Source organism: Gambusia affinis, linkage group LG14, assembly GCF_019740435.1.
Source record: "Gambusia affinis linkage group LG14, SWU_Gaff_1.0, whole genome shotgun sequence".
In the NCBI taxonomy this organism is placed as follows: Eukaryota; Metazoa; Chordata; class Actinopteri; order Cyprinodontiformes; family Poeciliidae; genus Gambusia; species Gambusia affinis.
Genome location: NC_057881.1, coordinates 23,382,943 through 23,399,380, shown reverse-complemented (window position 1 = coordinate 23,399,380; position 16,438 = coordinate 23,382,943). Strand labels below are relative to the sequence as shown.

The 16,438-nt window shown below is 37.8% G+C and overlaps 2 protein-coding genes across 3 annotated transcripts; both read left to right on the top strand.

Annotated features, from left to right (window-relative positions):
* Positions 1 to 2,163: 2,163 nt before the first annotated feature.
* On the top strand, positions 2,164 to 8,784 carry kdf1b (keratinocyte differentiation factor 1b). The gene is made up of 4 exons (XM_044138249.1): positions 2,164 to 2,377; positions 3,866 to 4,770; positions 4,862 to 4,948; positions 6,932 to 8,784. Exons 2-4 carry the CDS (start codon positions 3,876 to 3,878, stop codon positions 7,024 to 7,026), a joined length of 1,077 nt encoding a protein of 358 aa, XP_043994184.1. The 5' UTR covers positions 2,164 to 2,377; positions 3,866 to 3,875; the 3' UTR covers positions 7,027 to 8,784.
* Positions 8,785 to 9,943: 1,159 nt separating this feature from the next.
* On the top strand, positions 9,944 to 15,833 carry nudc (nudC nuclear distribution protein). 2 transcript variants are annotated; one of them, XM_044138245.1, is made up of 8 exons: positions 9,944 to 10,187; positions 11,403 to 11,480; positions 12,198 to 12,407; positions 12,500 to 12,577; positions 13,782 to 13,895; positions 14,048 to 14,326; positions 14,437 to 14,555; positions 15,465 to 15,833. In XM_044138245.1, the coding sequence occupies exons 1-8, from the start codon at positions 10,113 to 10,115 to the stop codon at positions 15,514 to 15,516; spliced, it is 1,005 nt and encodes a 334-aa protein (XP_043994180.1). In that variant the 5' UTR covers positions 9,944 to 10,112; the 3' UTR covers positions 15,517 to 15,833. The 2 variants fall into 2 exon arrangements, with proteins under 2 accessions (XP_043994180.1, XP_043994181.1); XM_044138246.1 differs by having other exon boundaries at positions 9,973 to 10,187; positions 12,503 to 12,577.
* Positions 15,834 to 16,438: the final 605 nt, after the last annotated feature.

The window sequence follows — 16,438 nt, the reverse complement described above, 5'->3', positions numbered from 1 at the left end:
CTCTGTCCCGATTAGGGCACCGAGCGACAACATCACCGGATCCCGACCACTCTGCTGAGGTGGACGGCCGTCACGAGCGCCGACATTCCACGGATAGAACAAGCTAGTGATACCTCTCTGTGGATGGTCAATAAATAAGTGTGTGACTCCGGGCTGCAAATAATGTCATTTTTAACCTCCATGCCGCTTCATTAATGACTCTTTTCCGTTCACAGGAAGACTGAATCCCAGCTAGAGCGATAATCCACTGCCCATCGTTAGCTTATCTCTTCCACTCAGCAGCGCAGCCAGTTCATCCAGCTGTGTCCTGACTTACTGAACATCACTGAGCAACATCCGCGCTGCTAGCTGCACGGCTTCCCACACATTTTAACCCGCAGCACGTCTTGGTCTCGACGTCCTTGTTTAGATAGAAGACACTTGACATAAAAACCTAAATTGCTCTCAATTCTTTCCAGTAAGACCTCGAAACCTTTTTTCTTTATAACCTAATGCCTTAACGGTGGGAATTGCGGCTCATTTTCGAGATCCATATCTTGTGACTCGGCTCTTCTAAAAGAACTGCTTCGCCAAACGACTCTTCGTATCTTTTTTTTTCTTTTAAAAGCGCAAGCGTTTCTGTATCTATGAGGGGCTAACATCAAGTATTTTGCAGCATAACTATGAGTCACCTGATAACTAAGTAGAGTCCGTCTTTGTTTAATTTAATCTCAGTTCAAAGCAATCTGTTCTGTGAAGCCCTCGAAAGAACACTAGTGAACAAAACAAAATAAATATTTAACGTAGTCTCTTCCAGAAACTGATGTGCAGATATAAAACTCACTAAAATTAGACACTTGTCGTTAGCGAGCTTATGTCGCTAAAATAACCTGTGAACTTCTGCTGTGTTACGAACAATTGTTTTAACGACATTATAATGGTTTTAAACTAGTTGTAAAATTGTGTAGTTTTATACCTCATTATTCTAAGATATTTTAAAACTAGAATGTTTCTTGTTTTAAGAAGTCATTGCTGTATTTATTTCCTAGCTCTGGCAGTTAAATGCTTCTGTACTAAACTTTTTAAAGCTTAAGTAAATAAATCAGAGCAATAGCGTAGTTAATGGCTTTAGTCTATTTATCCAGATCACTTAGCAACTACTCAGACTTGCAGTTGGAACTGGTTTGAGGAGCTCATTCTCAGGTCTGAGTTCCCAGGTATGAAGAAATATAGAAAGCAGCTATACATGTCAATTTATTTGATTAAAATCTGGTTTCAGAGGTCAACCTTTTACAGGCTAGAGAGTCTCTGACCAAATTAGACTCATTCAGAGCTGCAACTATCACATTACTTTTGCACAAGAAGAAAAAAGAACCACCATTTTATTTTTGTTTTTAGGATTTACAGAAAAAAAAGATAAACGACATTTTACAAAAAGAGGCTTGATAAACCCAAATTCTGTGGAATAGAAAATTCCGTTTAAAAAAAGCACAGATTCCAACCTAAGAACAAGAAAATCAGATATTATTTTTTGTGGAAATTAAATGCAAATATTGCAGGAGAAAACTGTGAAAACCCGGGTTCATTATATTTAAATTAAAAAAAACTTTAGTGATTTCATCATTTTAACAAAAGGTATTAAGAGCCTTTGTAGAAGCTCCAAAGAGCCGCTTGTGACACCACATCCGCAGCTGCAAATCGCTGATCTAGTCGAATCAAAGGTTATCTATGAACTTTTTTATTCTTCATCCTTTTCTTTCAAATCCATTAGATGGTCCCGTTTATTCATTTATTTATGTATCTCTTAATGAATGTATCTGTTTGTTTGTTTGTTTGTTTGTTTTTTTTGTTTTGTTTTGTTTTGAGTTTCTTTTTTCACGCCATGTCAAAGTACAGCCCAAGCATATCAACAGCATGGAAAAACTCCCCGAATGTTGTTACGGCTTTCCGGAAATGTCAGTCCATAAATGACGTTTCAAAATAAACTTGGATCAGTTTGAATGGCAGGATGCGCCATTGAAACTTATTTTTTTACGTTATAAAAGCTTATTTCCTGCAAGTTTATACATCTATATATATATATATATAGGCGTACATGAGCGGCAACGTGTGCATTAGAATCCACAGAGTTTGTCATTTTACCTGAGTTTTATTTTCTAAAGTCACTTCTAACCGGAAGTCTACACTCTGGTTTCGGCTTACCTGGTTCGCTTCCTGTACCTTGACGCTCAGGTACACGGATTTCCCCCAAACTTTTCTTAAACTTTCAGTTTGGAGTGTTTTGGACCCAATTCCTTGTCACAAATGGATTACAACATACATGTCGACTTGTAGGACACAGGGAAAGCCGTGATTTTGGGGGGAGTCGGCTTGTGGACGCAGCGTACTCTGGCTATAGGTGAGAAGTTTATAATGGAGGAAGACACGCAATGACAAGTCGCCATGAACATGAAAACAATATTGATACACGCTCAAAAAAAGTGACTGCGAGCCAATGTCTCCAGTATCTTAACCTATTGTTGACTGAATTAGTAATTAAGGCTACATATTTGTAAAACAGCGAAACGTTTTCGTTGAGTGGACTAGATTAAAGCGACGAGAGCTGTAAACAGTCGTCGTCGTCGTAGAGGACGTCAGCACTGAGAACAGACTGCTCAACTCATGCTCTACTGGTGACCGTACACAGAATAACTCAACCAGAATGTTATAGCATTAATATTTTAATAACCTTACTTTTATCTTTAAAAATAATTAACATTATTCCAAGTTGCTAATGCCAGTAGTACTACATAACTTTATTTTCAATCTTATTAACGTCATTATTATGCTAATTTATCTAACTACAAAACGTATCATAATAATAATAATTATCACTGTTGTTGTTGTTTTGGTTGTAGATGCCCGATTATTTATTTTATAATGATAACGATTAAGTCAAAGTGCCAATAATGACAGTGCTATTGGTATAATTAACATTAAAGTTATTAAATCTTATGTAGGCTAACAGAACCAATAACATAACGTGTTCACTGTTATTGTTGTCACCTTTTTGAAATGATAGTTATACTAATTATTAATATTACTGACAAGAATTACTTCTAATTCTATTATTGTTGTTAATTATTATTATTATTAAAATTATTATTATACTAATTAGCCACATTATAAAAACATTAATATCATTGTTGTAGCTATTCCATATCACAAGCCTGTAGGCTTATAGTTAATTTTTTTACTAATATTATTATTTGTAGTAATAGTAGTGCTGCAGTAGTCCTTGTAGTATTAACATTAGTGTTATAAAATATTACAATTACCAATAGTAGCTTGTGTGTTGGTGCATATATAATAGCAAGACTAAAATTATCACCAAAATAAATAATTTGACTTTTATCACAACTAGCCATAGATAAGCTAATGCATTGCAGTGAGACAATGATAATAATAACAATAAAGATGATAACAATAATACAAATGATGAACATTGTCAGGATTATTATAAATGCTATTATTATAAATAATATTAATGCAGCTCAGTTAATGTTTGTTTTGACTTTATTTGTGCCTTACTCAGCAGTCTTGACTACACACTCCTCGGTTGTGACCAAACTGAATGAGTTGTTTATCGTTATGGAATACTCCATGACATCACGCAGATAATCAGATGTATGAATGGGTGATTGTCTCTCGCCAGGTGCATCATCCATGAAACCTGTTTGGCCACATTACCTGCCTGCCTGTAATAGTAGATTCTTTTTTTTTAAAGATAGATGCCCTCATGTGGTTTAACGGGATTTGATATTCGGCCTGACTGAGGGATAATGTTGTATAACCATTTTTAGTGTAACCCCTCTGTTGTGCTTCTTTTCTCGTTGGATTCTTGCAGCTAGTTAGTCATGTCTGCTGGCACCAGTGACAGTGTGAGGCGCAGCGAGAGGCTGGAGAGCACCAGGCAAGTGTCTTTTACCGAGGAGCGGTGTGTGGACCCGGTGGAGGATAGGCAACCAACCCCACAGCCAAAGCCAGTCCACAAAGGCCGCTTTAAAGATGCTAATGGGAACGAGTCTGAGACCGTCGACTTCATTCCCGGTGTAGCCGAGCCTTCATCTGCAGCATCGAGCTGCAATCCCTGCTCTTCTCCAAAGAGCTGTAAAACCTTCGTGTGCACTGTAATCACCTTTGGACTGTATAAGGTGTGCCAGCGGTGCATCCGCGCTCCGCATCTGGCGCCGAATGAGAGCTCCCCAGATGAGCCAGAAAAGATCAGCCTCCGAGGCGTTAACCCGGACAACAACAAAGAAGAGGCTGACACTGAATGGTCAGACTTTCGCATTAACGGAGTCAAAGTAGTCGGTCCGAAAGATGATTTGGATTACGAGGTCAAATCTTCAGCGCCACTGCCTGCTCAAACCCCATCAGAGTTTGCCTCCCTGCATGATTCTGTGCCATTTCACGACTGGGAGGACGGCGACGAGAACGTGGACTCCCTGATCACCAAGAAGCTCCTGGAGCTGTACTCTGAGTATCAAATCGAAGAGCTGGCCAGGTGCACCTCAGACTCAGTGTTTCTGAGGAAGAGCAAAGCCATCACCCAACTCATCAACTCCCTGGCAGAGGAGCACAAAATGGATGAGCAGGAAGCGGAGTGCCGGTTGGTGCGGGGCATCATCCGCATCAGCACTCGGAAGACCACGAAGAAGCGGCCGCCCATTCCCAGGATGGAGAGGACGATGTCGGACAGTGGGCACGAGACCATGATTGGGAGTGGCTCCTTCCCCTCAAGCAACAACAGTAAGTTGGGCAGCTTTCTCTCCTTTATCCTCGCTGATGTAATTCCTACTGGTGTCAGAGAAAAGTGTTTGGTTGTTTTCTTTTCCTCAAGACGACTACAAGTCAAATCCCAACATCCAAATATCCGACTTGACTTCCACTGACAAGTTTGCCAGAAACATGTGGAGGAAGAATGGAGGTAAGGATTGTGTTTTATTCATTTTTAATATCTAAATATTTGCAATATTTGCATTTGTTAGAGGGAAAAAGAGAAAGGTGTGACTGTAATTTAATAATTCTCAGCGTGATGTGTAAGTAAGCGCACTTTACCAGACTCTACTGAGAAAAGTCTTCAGTAAGGAAGATGTTGCTTACAGAAACACTTAAAGTTAGCAATTTAAGTATCGATGAGATGCTATTTAAGATGAAAAAGCTTTATGTAACAAGGGGAGGTACTTAACCCCCAAGAGCTGCAAAGGAGAAGTGGACCCGGCTCTGGAAGGTCAGCTGCCTCAGACAGACACTAGGCACCAACTTAACAGTCACAATTCTCAAAAAGCTAGATCTTCAGTGAAGCGCAGGAACAGCAGCCCACTCCCCCCAAACGATAGAGTGGGGGGCTCAGGGTGAGGCACAGGGCACCAAACCCCCGACTCAGCCACACTGAGTAGACCAAGGCTGGATCTGGGTCCCTGTGGTGGCTCATTTCCTCCACAGACTCACCCACACCAAGACCCCACAGCAGTACACAAGAGAGACTTTTCGATTTGTTTAACCTCTGAACATCAATGTGGTCCAACTAATGTGATTTTAGATGTTCCTTAAAGAGCACTGACTAAAACAGCATACCAAATATTTTGCACATTCAGAATATTTTACACTCTTAGGCATTTCACATAAATGTACATACTTGTTGTCATACTTATGACTGATCATGAATCTATTTCGATTAAAACAATAAAAAGGGTTAACTTTCATGACCTCTTCCGTGTTAACTAAATGTAAGAGAGTGTAATATCAACACAACAGCAACAAAACCAGCCTGAACAGTTTGCATGCACAGGCACACATAGGAAGCATTAAATGATTTGTGACTTTACAGACTGCTGTGTCAGCAGAAAATGTGTTAACCTTTAAAATTTCGCTGGAATAAAACACCTGAGTCGTGCCTGGAAGGCTCCTGCTGTTTACTACACAGCTGCACTGTAAACATAGACTGCGTAACAGAAAGAGAACAAAGGGCAAACTGCTGGAGGGATCGCCGTGGGTGCTGGTAATTCAGTGATCAGCATTATGCTAATAAAATCAGATCAAATATGTATTTTATTGCTCAGGAGTTCTTTTAAAAACCTTATTAAAAGTGTCAGTAGAAAGAGACACAGATTGTCTTCTGCGAAGAAAACATGAACATGTTCACGTGGAATGAGTCTGTGGAGGATATTCATGGTGCATTCACAATTTAGCAACGCTGTTACGTTTGTATGGGTTATCATTCAGAGCTAAATGACCAAGAGCACCAAGCTAGCAATAATTACAGAAAAACATATGTGCTGAAATATAGATGATATTGAACAATACAAACTAAATGCTATTACATAAGTAAAACCAATTTTCATATTGTTTTATAGTTGCTACATAAATAATGGTAAATCTCTTCCTGTTCATGGCTGCTGCCTCTGTTGGGGAAATATAAGATATCAAACTTGTCCGTTTTTTTACCGTATATTTACTGTTTATCAGCTGATGTTACTTTCGAGTAGTTCAAACAACATGACACACTAAAATGCCTCTCTGCATTTCAAACTTGTTACTCCAATAAAGTTAAAATCAGCACCCATAATATCACTGGTATGATGTAAGCTAATTACAAATAATGTCAGTGATATTTTGTATGTGACATGCTTAGAAATGATAAAGCATCTGGTGTTGACATGTTGGTACGGAGGGCCCAAAAAAGCCCAAAAACACATCCGCTTTGGGCCTCAGAAAGGCTTGGACCGGCCCTGGCTAAAACCTTAATTACAGGGTTAATGATCTGAGATGCAGATTAAGAGCATCACAACTCTTCAGGAGTGTGAATCAATACTCAAATTGTAATTCTGTTAGTCCGAATGAAACAGATTGACATTCACTTAAGGTTGACAGCGTTTATTTATTGTTTTTTGTTGTTCTGGTCTGATAGATCCCACTTCAAGTTCTCCATCTACCTACTCGCCCTCTCACTCAGAGATGGAGTCTTCAGGTGTGCCACTGCTACACGCTTCGGTGAGGACATGAAGCAGCGGGACGGAACAACCCGGTTGCCTCCTTCAGGTCAGGCACTGGGTGCTGGAAGGACGACTTTACTTGCACTGGAGTGTCTGGCTTTCCAGGAAGGAGGAAAATGTGAAGGGTGGAGTTGTGTGACGGCTACAGTGAACTCAGGGTTCTGCCTGCAGATATTTATGAATGTAAATATTGCGTCTGTGCATTTGAAGGATCAGCTGATTGGGACTTTGTCTGTAAAACAGCTGTTAATTTTCTTATGACAATTAACCGTCCGCTTGTTAGTGAAGAGCTGGAGGCTCTACAGTTTGATTTTGTCCTGTACCAGTGCCCTTGTTACACAGTACGCAGTTTTTTCTTTGCTTTTTGTTTGTTTGTTTTGTTAGTACACATTTCACCATGCCTTTGCCTCCATAGAGTTGATTTTAATTCATTTTAATTTTTGCGTTCTTTGTCTATAAATGACATTCTTAGTTTTCTTGATTTAATTTGTGTTGGAGGCATTTTAATGGTCAAAATGTCATTATTCTTAAGAGATGAAGAATTTGTTGAAGATCTTTTCAAATATTTAAAAGTGATATCAGTATAAGTAAGAATCAAAATTACATAATCTTCGGATTAATTAAAAATTTTTAATCATGGCCAACCATTAATTTATTCTCATTTTTTTATGGTATTCTGTACAAAAAATGTAAATCCTTTTGTCAATTACTAACAGTGCAATAGAAACACTTTATTAGACACACTCCTCTTTAGTGTGTTAATCACAAGTCAGCAGCTCATTCTGTGGTTAGAGTTGTGTTCAACAGTTGACAGACCAATATGCTACCCTGTCTGCCATTTTTCAGAGTAATATGCTAAGCTAACATGCTGGAACTCTATTTGTTTGTCTAGAAACTTGAATGCCTGTCTTTTGTAAGTAATATATAATGATTAAAACATGCATAAAACTCTACTTAATGTTCAGAGAGATTGAAGTATGCAATATATTATAATATGAAGCTGATATTTAACAGGTAGCTCTTGATTGTTAAGGGGAATCTCTAAAATTCTCACTTTCTGCCTTTTGCAAAGCTCCTGTCCTTTAAACAGCAGATGTTTTCTGATGTTCCTCTGTTGAGTAGGTGAATAATTTAAAAAAAAATCTTACTTCTTGTCAATATTATCAATATTAAAAGTGTAGAAGTGTAACGGCCCAGTCTATCTTCTGTTTTCAGTTCTGCGTGTGAAATTAGTGGTTACTCTTGGTTTTCTTGTATTTTAAATGTTTGATGTTTTTCTTGCATTAGTCATGTTGTCATAAGTAAATGTAAAACTGGTTCTGATTTTTCCTTTAAAAGCACAAAATGGAACTGAGTTGATTAACTTTTACTTGATTGCATCATTTTTGAGTGTATTGAATTATATATCTTCGTTTTCAATCTCTTCACAGTGTTCATATCTGTGAACTTAAAGTTCACAGATATTAACATTTAGTCTTTTCAATGTCAGGTCATTGGAGATAAAGAAGTATATAAATAAAAGGATTGTCATAAATGAATTGGAATTTGAAGTGAGGATTATTTTGTTGTCACTTAACATATGACCACAAGAGGGAGACATGCAACAGTTTATAGGAAAAGTTCCACAGAATAGTTTCTGAATGAATGAAATCTAAAAACGTTAGAAATTCAACACATTATACATGTGGCCTTGAAGTGCCTGTGACATATCTTTTCATGAGTAATAAAAATGTATGTGTGAATTCAATAACATATTTTAAAATGTAAGTTCCCATCACTGAACTTTTCTTTATAATTGGTCTTAAAATGTACTATAAAGGTACTCTCACACTAGTTTTCTGCCACTTTGTCCTGCTTTTTTATGACATGTAAAGTGAACCGCAGCAGTGACCGCGCTTACAGTGGCTAAGAACAGACAGTAGCAACAAAAAATCTGCTGCTTCTTTAGATGTTAGTAAGTATCAGACAGAGATACAAAAAGATGCAAAAAGCACAGGTTTTGGGTGCAGCTGAATCCTCATGTTCAAGTCCCAAGCAGTACTGACAGCCACAGCAGTCAAACAGCCTCCTCAGATGCAAGGGACATTTATTTCAATACATTTCAATCATCTATTATTTCTTAGACATATGCATTTTTATCACAGATGCACTTACAGCTAGCAACAGCCATATGAAGAGATGTGGCTTTCTACCCCATTACTTTGACCAATGGTTCAGTACTGGATGCTGTCGTTGCTCACTTAGTGACATCTGCTGTTGGACTGAAACAATAATTATCCCCAAAACATATTAGAACACAGCAGTATACAATATTGTCTCAAAGTCTTTATTCAACTTATGCCCAGTAACAGTAGGTTCCATTAGACCCTAATAGAAATAATTGAAATGATTAGCATCCAAACTTATCCTGCTAATATATATATAGATATAGAGATATATCTATATCTATATCTATATATATATAGATATAGATATAGATATATCTCTATATCTATATATATATAGATATATCTATAGGCTATATATATAGATATAGAGATATATCTATCTATAGATATATACATACACATACAGACAGACGGAGATAGATAGATAGATAGATAGATAGATAGATAGATAGATAGATAGATAGATAGATAGATAGATAGATAGATAGATAGATAGATAGATAGATAGATAGATAGATAGATAGATAGGTATGTATGTATGTATGTATGTATGTATGTATGTATGTATGTATGTATGTATGTATGTATGTATGTATGTATGTATGTATGTATGTATGTATGTATGTATGTATACGCATATACACATATATATAATTTATTTATTTATTTATTTATTTTTCTCTAGAAAATTCTGTTTTACTGGGGTCCTTTACTCCGCCCCGATCAAAGACTCTCAATCAGTTGGATGCTTGTCCTTGTCAGTTAAAATACGCCCTTCTGATTGGTCAAACTAGCCTAGGCGGGGTTAGTTACCAGGAAGTGAGTCGCGTGACGACAGGTTCAGGCAAGAGCGCATCTTTAGGGTTATTTTAACTTTATTTGTCACTCTCGCACTTATCGACAAGCTAAGTGTTTCACCTCTAGCAATATGGGGGAAGAAGAAGAGAAGTATGACGGTATGTTGCTCGTCATGGCTCAGCAACACGAAGGAGGAGTACAGGAGGTAAACCAGCGTGCTGCTAATGTCCTGATGCTATGATGCTAATAGTTAGGCTAAGACACGTTTCGACCTCTACTGGCAGAAATACTGAGGCATTTAAATTAATCGCCTGTCATACAATGTAAATATTAATACCACATTAATATTGGGACGCGTTAAACAATAACCACCAGCTCTTTGTGGTAAATTCGGCGAACCAATGGCTACGAAATTAGATTAGCCCTGGAAAAGCATTCAGATGGCAGCTTACAAACTGTGAATAAAAGTTGGATAATAGTTGTGCATGTTAGTGTAATACTGCTGTTCTTTACTGTAAGGATTTGGAGACCGATGTTTCTATGAGGGTCAATTAGTTTTGTCAGCAAATTCCAGTCCCTTCCTGAAGTATTGATGTCATTTGAACTTTTTCACATTTTGTGAAAAAATTTGAAGATATTTTCCTTCATGATAATAATATCCATCTATCCATCCATTTTCTAAAACCCTTGTCCTTAGTGGGGTCGGGAGGTGCTGGTGCTTAACTCCAGCTAACATTCCGGGCTAGAGGCGGGGTACCATGATAATAATATGTTTTAGTTGTTTAGTAAATGGAGAAAAATAAATATGTGGACTATATTAGTATTCAGAATATTAGTATTTTTTATAGCTTCAATTAGTGGTAAAACTGTTCTGGTTATGATTCTACTGGCAGCGAGGTTTTGACCTCAATTTTTAATTGAGGTCTAGACTTTAACTGGGCCGTTTTGATATATAAACATGCTTTTATCTTGACCATTCAATTATAGCTCTCAGTTCTTACTTGGTAGACAACACTAAGTCAAAATGTTCCAAAACTCTATAGTTTTCCTTCCACTGACTTTATCATCCAGTACAGAGAGAGAGAGAAAACAGAAAATGAACCATCCAAATTGAAATGATTGGTTCTGTTTTAATTAATCATGTAATTAATTGATTTATTGATTATTGCAATAGCTGTAATGTGTGGAAAAGTTTTATGAATTTGAATACTTTTACAATGTGTGTAAAAGTAGGACACACGTGTTCCTAATTTCCAGAGAGTGAAAACGTGTCACCCTACGGCTATAACGACACTGCACTCTAACAGATTTAAAATACCAAAGAACAACCGTTCATGCTCTTTCTATGTATGAGAAAATTAATAATCCAGTCATTCTACATTATTTCTCTCATTGGAATCTGTCTTTTACCCTCCAACAGCTAGTAAATACGTTTTTCAGTTTCCTCCGACGCAAGACGGATTTCTTCATAGGCGGAGATCAGGGAGCTGCAGAGAAGGTAAGAAAGATGGGATGGAACTGTTGCTAAGAAGAGAAATGAAATAAAGAATTTAAAAAAATTAATTATAAATGCATATAAAATTTAGATGAGCACATGCATAAAAATAGTATAGGACCAATAGCAGTGAGGGGGTAAAGTAATAATAATATAATAAACAAGCAGAATATCTAAATGCTTATTAGAAAACATTTGAACATTCTCTGATCTCATTAGGTATAAATACAAGAAAGAAATGATAATTTTCCTCGATTTAAAGCATACACTTATAACATTAAGACAAAAATATTCTGTGATATTGTAAAGTAAAAGTTGGCGGATACAAAAAATAACAACCTTATTCAGTTTTCTGAGATCAAACAACCACATCCTACTTTAACTCTATTTTGTATCAGTTATGATAATGATAAGTGTCTTTTTTTTTTTTTTTATATCAATTGACTTCATGTCTCATTCTGGAGAATTGATCTTTTGAACCTACATCTCAATTCTGCTGTTAATACCTGAATTTCAAAAGTGTGAGTCAATGAAGGAAATCTCTATTTCATAATGGACTTGTTATCTTGTTAATGTATTGATTTAAAAAATGTTTACCAAACCAAACTGTGGTTTGGTGACTTGTCCCACCTCTACTCTCTAGTTTCTGTTACCATTTGGTCAGACTTAACCCTACGAATGTGTTCACCTGTCAAATGTTGACTCCTGCGTCTCTTCCAGCTGGTTAAAGAGTCCTTCGAGCACCACAGTAAGCTGGCACTGAAGGCCCACAGAGAGAAACAAATGAAACAGGAGAAGGAGAAGAAGGAGAAAGCAGAAAAAAATGCCAAGCTCGCCGAGGAGAAGAAGAAGAAGAAGGACGAGGACGGTCCAAGAATTCAGGAGCTGACGGACGAGGAGGCCGAGAAGCTGCAGTCTGAGCTGGACAAGGTCTGACCTGCCCGCTTCCACTGAGTCTTCTTTTGCAACCAAACCACTGCCAGAAGTGACTGACGTGTTTGTTGTGGTTTTATATGCGATAGAAGAAGACGAAGGAAGAGGAGGAGAAGACTAAGAATGACACAGGAGGTGAAGAGAAGAGCTCTGACAAAGAGAAGGGGGTGAGTGAACCGGTTGGCACGTTGGACTGCTTCACGTAAAAATCAATGAACATTTTAGAAATGGAGAAAACAATAAGAAATGCATTGAAAACAACAAAACGAGTGATGAAGCAGAAATCTCAGAATCATGTCAAAGTCAATGAATAAAAATGTTGAGGAATTTTAAAAGTGGACATAAAGGAGTGTCTAATGTCAGTGTCCACTCATCCTTAAAAAGTGTTGTTGTTTTTAAAGATTCATGGACTAAAATTAAGGCATTTTAAAAGAGTCAAGTTTTCCTTAAATAAATACATTAACCACAAATGTGGTCGTGGCAGAACCATCTAATCTCATATTTTCTTTTTTAACTTTTTCTTGTGGGACTTTTTCTGTCAAACGTTTTATCACCAGCAGACATCTTTATCTCGTTTGAGGCCGTCGCTAATTAGCTGCTAACATACCCTAGCTAGCTTGCGAGCTTTTGGACAGTGTCTGTCTTCACCATTTGCTGACTTCTGTTACCAACCCATACAACGCTACAGGGATTCTGTGTAGAAGCGCTTGGCATTGTGGGTATCAGTATTGGATCGATACTTTCAGATTCGCTCTTGAAATTTTATTTTATTTTTCTGTTCTAGTTTCTCAACTCTCTCTCAGATCATAATTTTTTTGTATTTTATTTAGAAAATCACAGAATTAGTTTTGTTTTTCCACTGTTTGTGTAAATTGCGTTTATATGTTAATATTAAGGTATTTTGTAGACACCTATAACCTGTGTCTAAAGTGTTGTAGGTTTTAACAAAATGAATTCAAAGGAAAAAACAAAAAGTAAAAAGGTTTAGAGATCAGAAGTTTCATAAATCATACTGAAATAAGTATTGGTGATAATGGTTCTGTGTTTACTTTGTTATTATGATTATGCTAAAATATGCAGCATCACACACCTCTACTAAGAGCAGCATTTGTTGTGACACAAACTGAATTTGGGGGATGAGTGAAAACTTGAAGGAACAGTAATTAGTATCTTCAACTAAAGTGAGAATGTGACAAGAGTTACGTGATTTTTCTTGTGTACATTTGAGTTGTTACAGATTTTACATCTCATTCATTATAGTCTTAAGGTCTTAAAGTCTTAAATGTGAGTTGCTGAAATGTTCAGAAACCCTTAGTATGCAACAAGAGATGGCTCCATAACGGCACTAAAAGTTGTTTCTCCTCCATCCAGTCCGACTCGGACGCAGAGGAGGACGAGAAGGACAAAGACAAACTGAAGCCCAACTCAGGAAACGGAGCAGACCTTCCTAACTACAAGTGGACACAAACGCTGTCAGAAATCGATGTAAGTGCTGGACCGTGTATCACTGTTTCCTTCAGGACAATCAAAGGAAGTAGGGAGTGTGAAATGTTAAACTTTTAGTTTAGGGTTCTGTTAAGAGAATGTGCTGAAAGTATGCTTCACTGGTTAGTGGATCTTTTTTCGGCTTGCTGCAGATTGCTGTGCCTTTCGACGTGAAGTTCCGCATCAAGAGCCGAGACGTGGTGGTGGACATCCAGCGTCGCTCCATCAAGGTCGGCCTGAAAGGCCACCCTCCTGTTATGGAAGGTCAGCTCTCCAACGAGGTCAAGGTGGAGGAGAGTTCCTGGCTCATCGACGACGGCAAAGTGGTCACAGTCCACCTGGAGAAGATTAACAAGATGGAGTGGTGGAGCAGGATCGTAACCACGGATCCAGAGATCAACACCAAGAAAATCTGCCCCGAGAACTCAAAGGTAAAACAGCAGCGTGCTGCGTTCTGTGCTGGGTGGTTTGTTGCTAAGCAACAGGGATCACAAACTGGTAACGCCGATCCTCTGCTGTTCGTCTGTTACCTGCTGAGCAGCTGTCGGACCTGGACGGAGAGACGCGTGGGATGGTGGAGAAGATGATGTACGACCAGAGGCAGAAGTCTATGGGGCTGCCGACGTCCGAAGACCAGAAGAAACAAGACATTCTGAAGAAGTGAGTCGTCACCACCTGGCTTTTGATCGCACAACGTTCTCCATATTCCCCTGAAATTGAAAATTCACAATTTTGCGGTTTCTGTGTTTCCGTTAAAATTGTGACGCGATTAAAATTAGACACTAGCATGCCACTTCCTGTCGTCTTCTTCGTCTTTTCCACCAGTAGTAACATCCGGTTGTTGATCATGTAACTCGTGTGATGCTAAAAAAGTGTTTCCATAGCCGTTTGGTGAAATACGCTAATTTTGACATGGCCAAAAAAAATCCACCTTTCCTAGTACAAAAACTTTTTATCAACAAATTGCAGTGGTTCCATTCAGAAAATTTATTTTCAAATTGTGCAATTTTAAGGTCAGTAGAAACACAGATACTGTTGGAGCGCTGCCAGAGTGTACAGTGGTGTAAAGAAAGGGTTTGCCTTTTTCCTTATTTCCTATTTTTTTAGCACATTTCAGAATGTTTGATGGTTTGATGTTTCAGAACATCAAATTCGTCCAAATATTGGCCAAAGACAACAAAAGTAAACGCAAAATCCTGTTAAATAAAGGTGTTGAGGAGGAAAAAAATCCAAACTTACATGGCCCTGTGTGAAGAAATGATCCTGGATGTTTGTTTTTTTTCTTCACTAATGCAGTCTTTAGGATTGTCAGAGTTCAGAGTGTTGTCAGCTGTGGAAACTTCTTTTAGTTTTCACAACCAAACGAACCTGTAATGATAAACTTGGAGTTTGATGGGAACAAAACCAAACATGCCTCAAAGTTGACTTTATGTCTAACTGTACTTGGAGGTCAGCTTAGTGACGTCTTCCCTCTGGGTCGTGTTGAAGACGTTAACGTCTAAGAAATGAACTGTTTGTGAAAATGCTCGTCCTTTGTGTTTCCTAACGTGACTTTTCCTCTTTCTGCAGGTTCATGGCCCAGCACCCAGAAATGGATTTCTCTAAAGCCAAATTCAGCTGAGAGTTGCTGTTGAAGTCCACTTCCTGCTTCCTGTTGCAGCCGTCGTCGAGCGCTGAAGCATCATCTCTTTAATGGATACGGAATATTTGACGTCCATGTCTTAAATGTTTAGATTCATGTGTTTGTTTTGCTGGAGACTGTGTTTGATAAATGTGAACACAGCGTTTCCTCTCTGCAACATGTCTGGTATTTAAAGATATCTGCATTTTTTTTGTTTTTAAATAAAGGAATTTAAACTCCAAGAGCTTTTAAAGTCTGTACTTCCTGTGGCCGTTTGTAGTTTTACCTACTAATAAATCGGAATACTCAAACCAAGACACATGGCAGTAAACTGTGTTTTATGTTTAAATTGTTTCCAAAAGCTAATTGGACATTTGTATGAGAGGAGATTCCACATGTAAGTAACAGATGGAATTTTCTTTACATGAGGAAATAGAAATTATCTGCAGGTGAGTGCCAGAAATGAACACTTTTGGCCACCAGAGGGCAGTATTTCCCTACATGTCTTAAATTGAGCCTGTGTCAATGGAGTGGTCTGGGATCAATGAAGTATTTTTGAATTCACTTTTGAGTATTGAATTCAAATACTCACTGTTGTCTAATTTCAACAAGCACAAGATGGATTTGAAATTAGACAACAGGTTTTATGCAATGTTTTAAATATAGTATGTTAAATTGAATGTGGAAAAATGTAGTGTTTTATTTTTATAGAACTCAATACTTTAGATCAAAGGCTTCCAGTCTTTTGGCTACATGATCCAAATTCACTAAATCAAACTTGTGGGGTGCAGAAATCTGAGTTCCCTTTTCTATTTTTATTTAATTTATTTATTTTCACTAATTTTGTGCTTTTCTTTTTACCTGCTCAACCTCAAACTAAAACACCAGATATGAACACTAAAGAACATGTCAACCAATCAGA

Bases quoted from the DNA above. Each gene is read 5' to 3' on its own strand.
- kdf1b (XM_044138249.1), top strand. From the start codon at position 3,876: ATGTCTGCTGGCACCAGTGACAGTGTGAGGCGCAGCGAGAGGCTGGAG. The intron at 4,771-4,861 runs GTAAGTTGGGCA...CTTTTCCTCAAG, and splicing joins CTTCCCCTCAAGCAACAACA to ACGACTACAAGTCAAATCCC. The intron at 4,949-6,931 runs GTAAGGATTGTG...CTGGTCTGATAG, and splicing joins CATGTGGAGGAAGAATGGAG to ATCCCACTTCAAGTTCTCCA.
- nudc (XM_044138245.1), top strand. From the start codon at position 10,113: ATGGGGGAAGAAGAAGAGAAGTATGACGGTATGTTGCTCGTCATGGCT. The intron at 11,481-12,197 runs GTAAGAAAGATG...CGTCTCTTCCAG, and splicing joins ATCAGGGAGCTGCAGAGAAG to CTGGTTAAAGAGTCCTTCGA. The intron at 13,896-14,047 runs GTAAGTGCTGGA...GGCTTGCTGCAG, and splicing joins AAACGCTGTCAGAAATCGAT to ATTGCTGTGCCTTTCGACGT.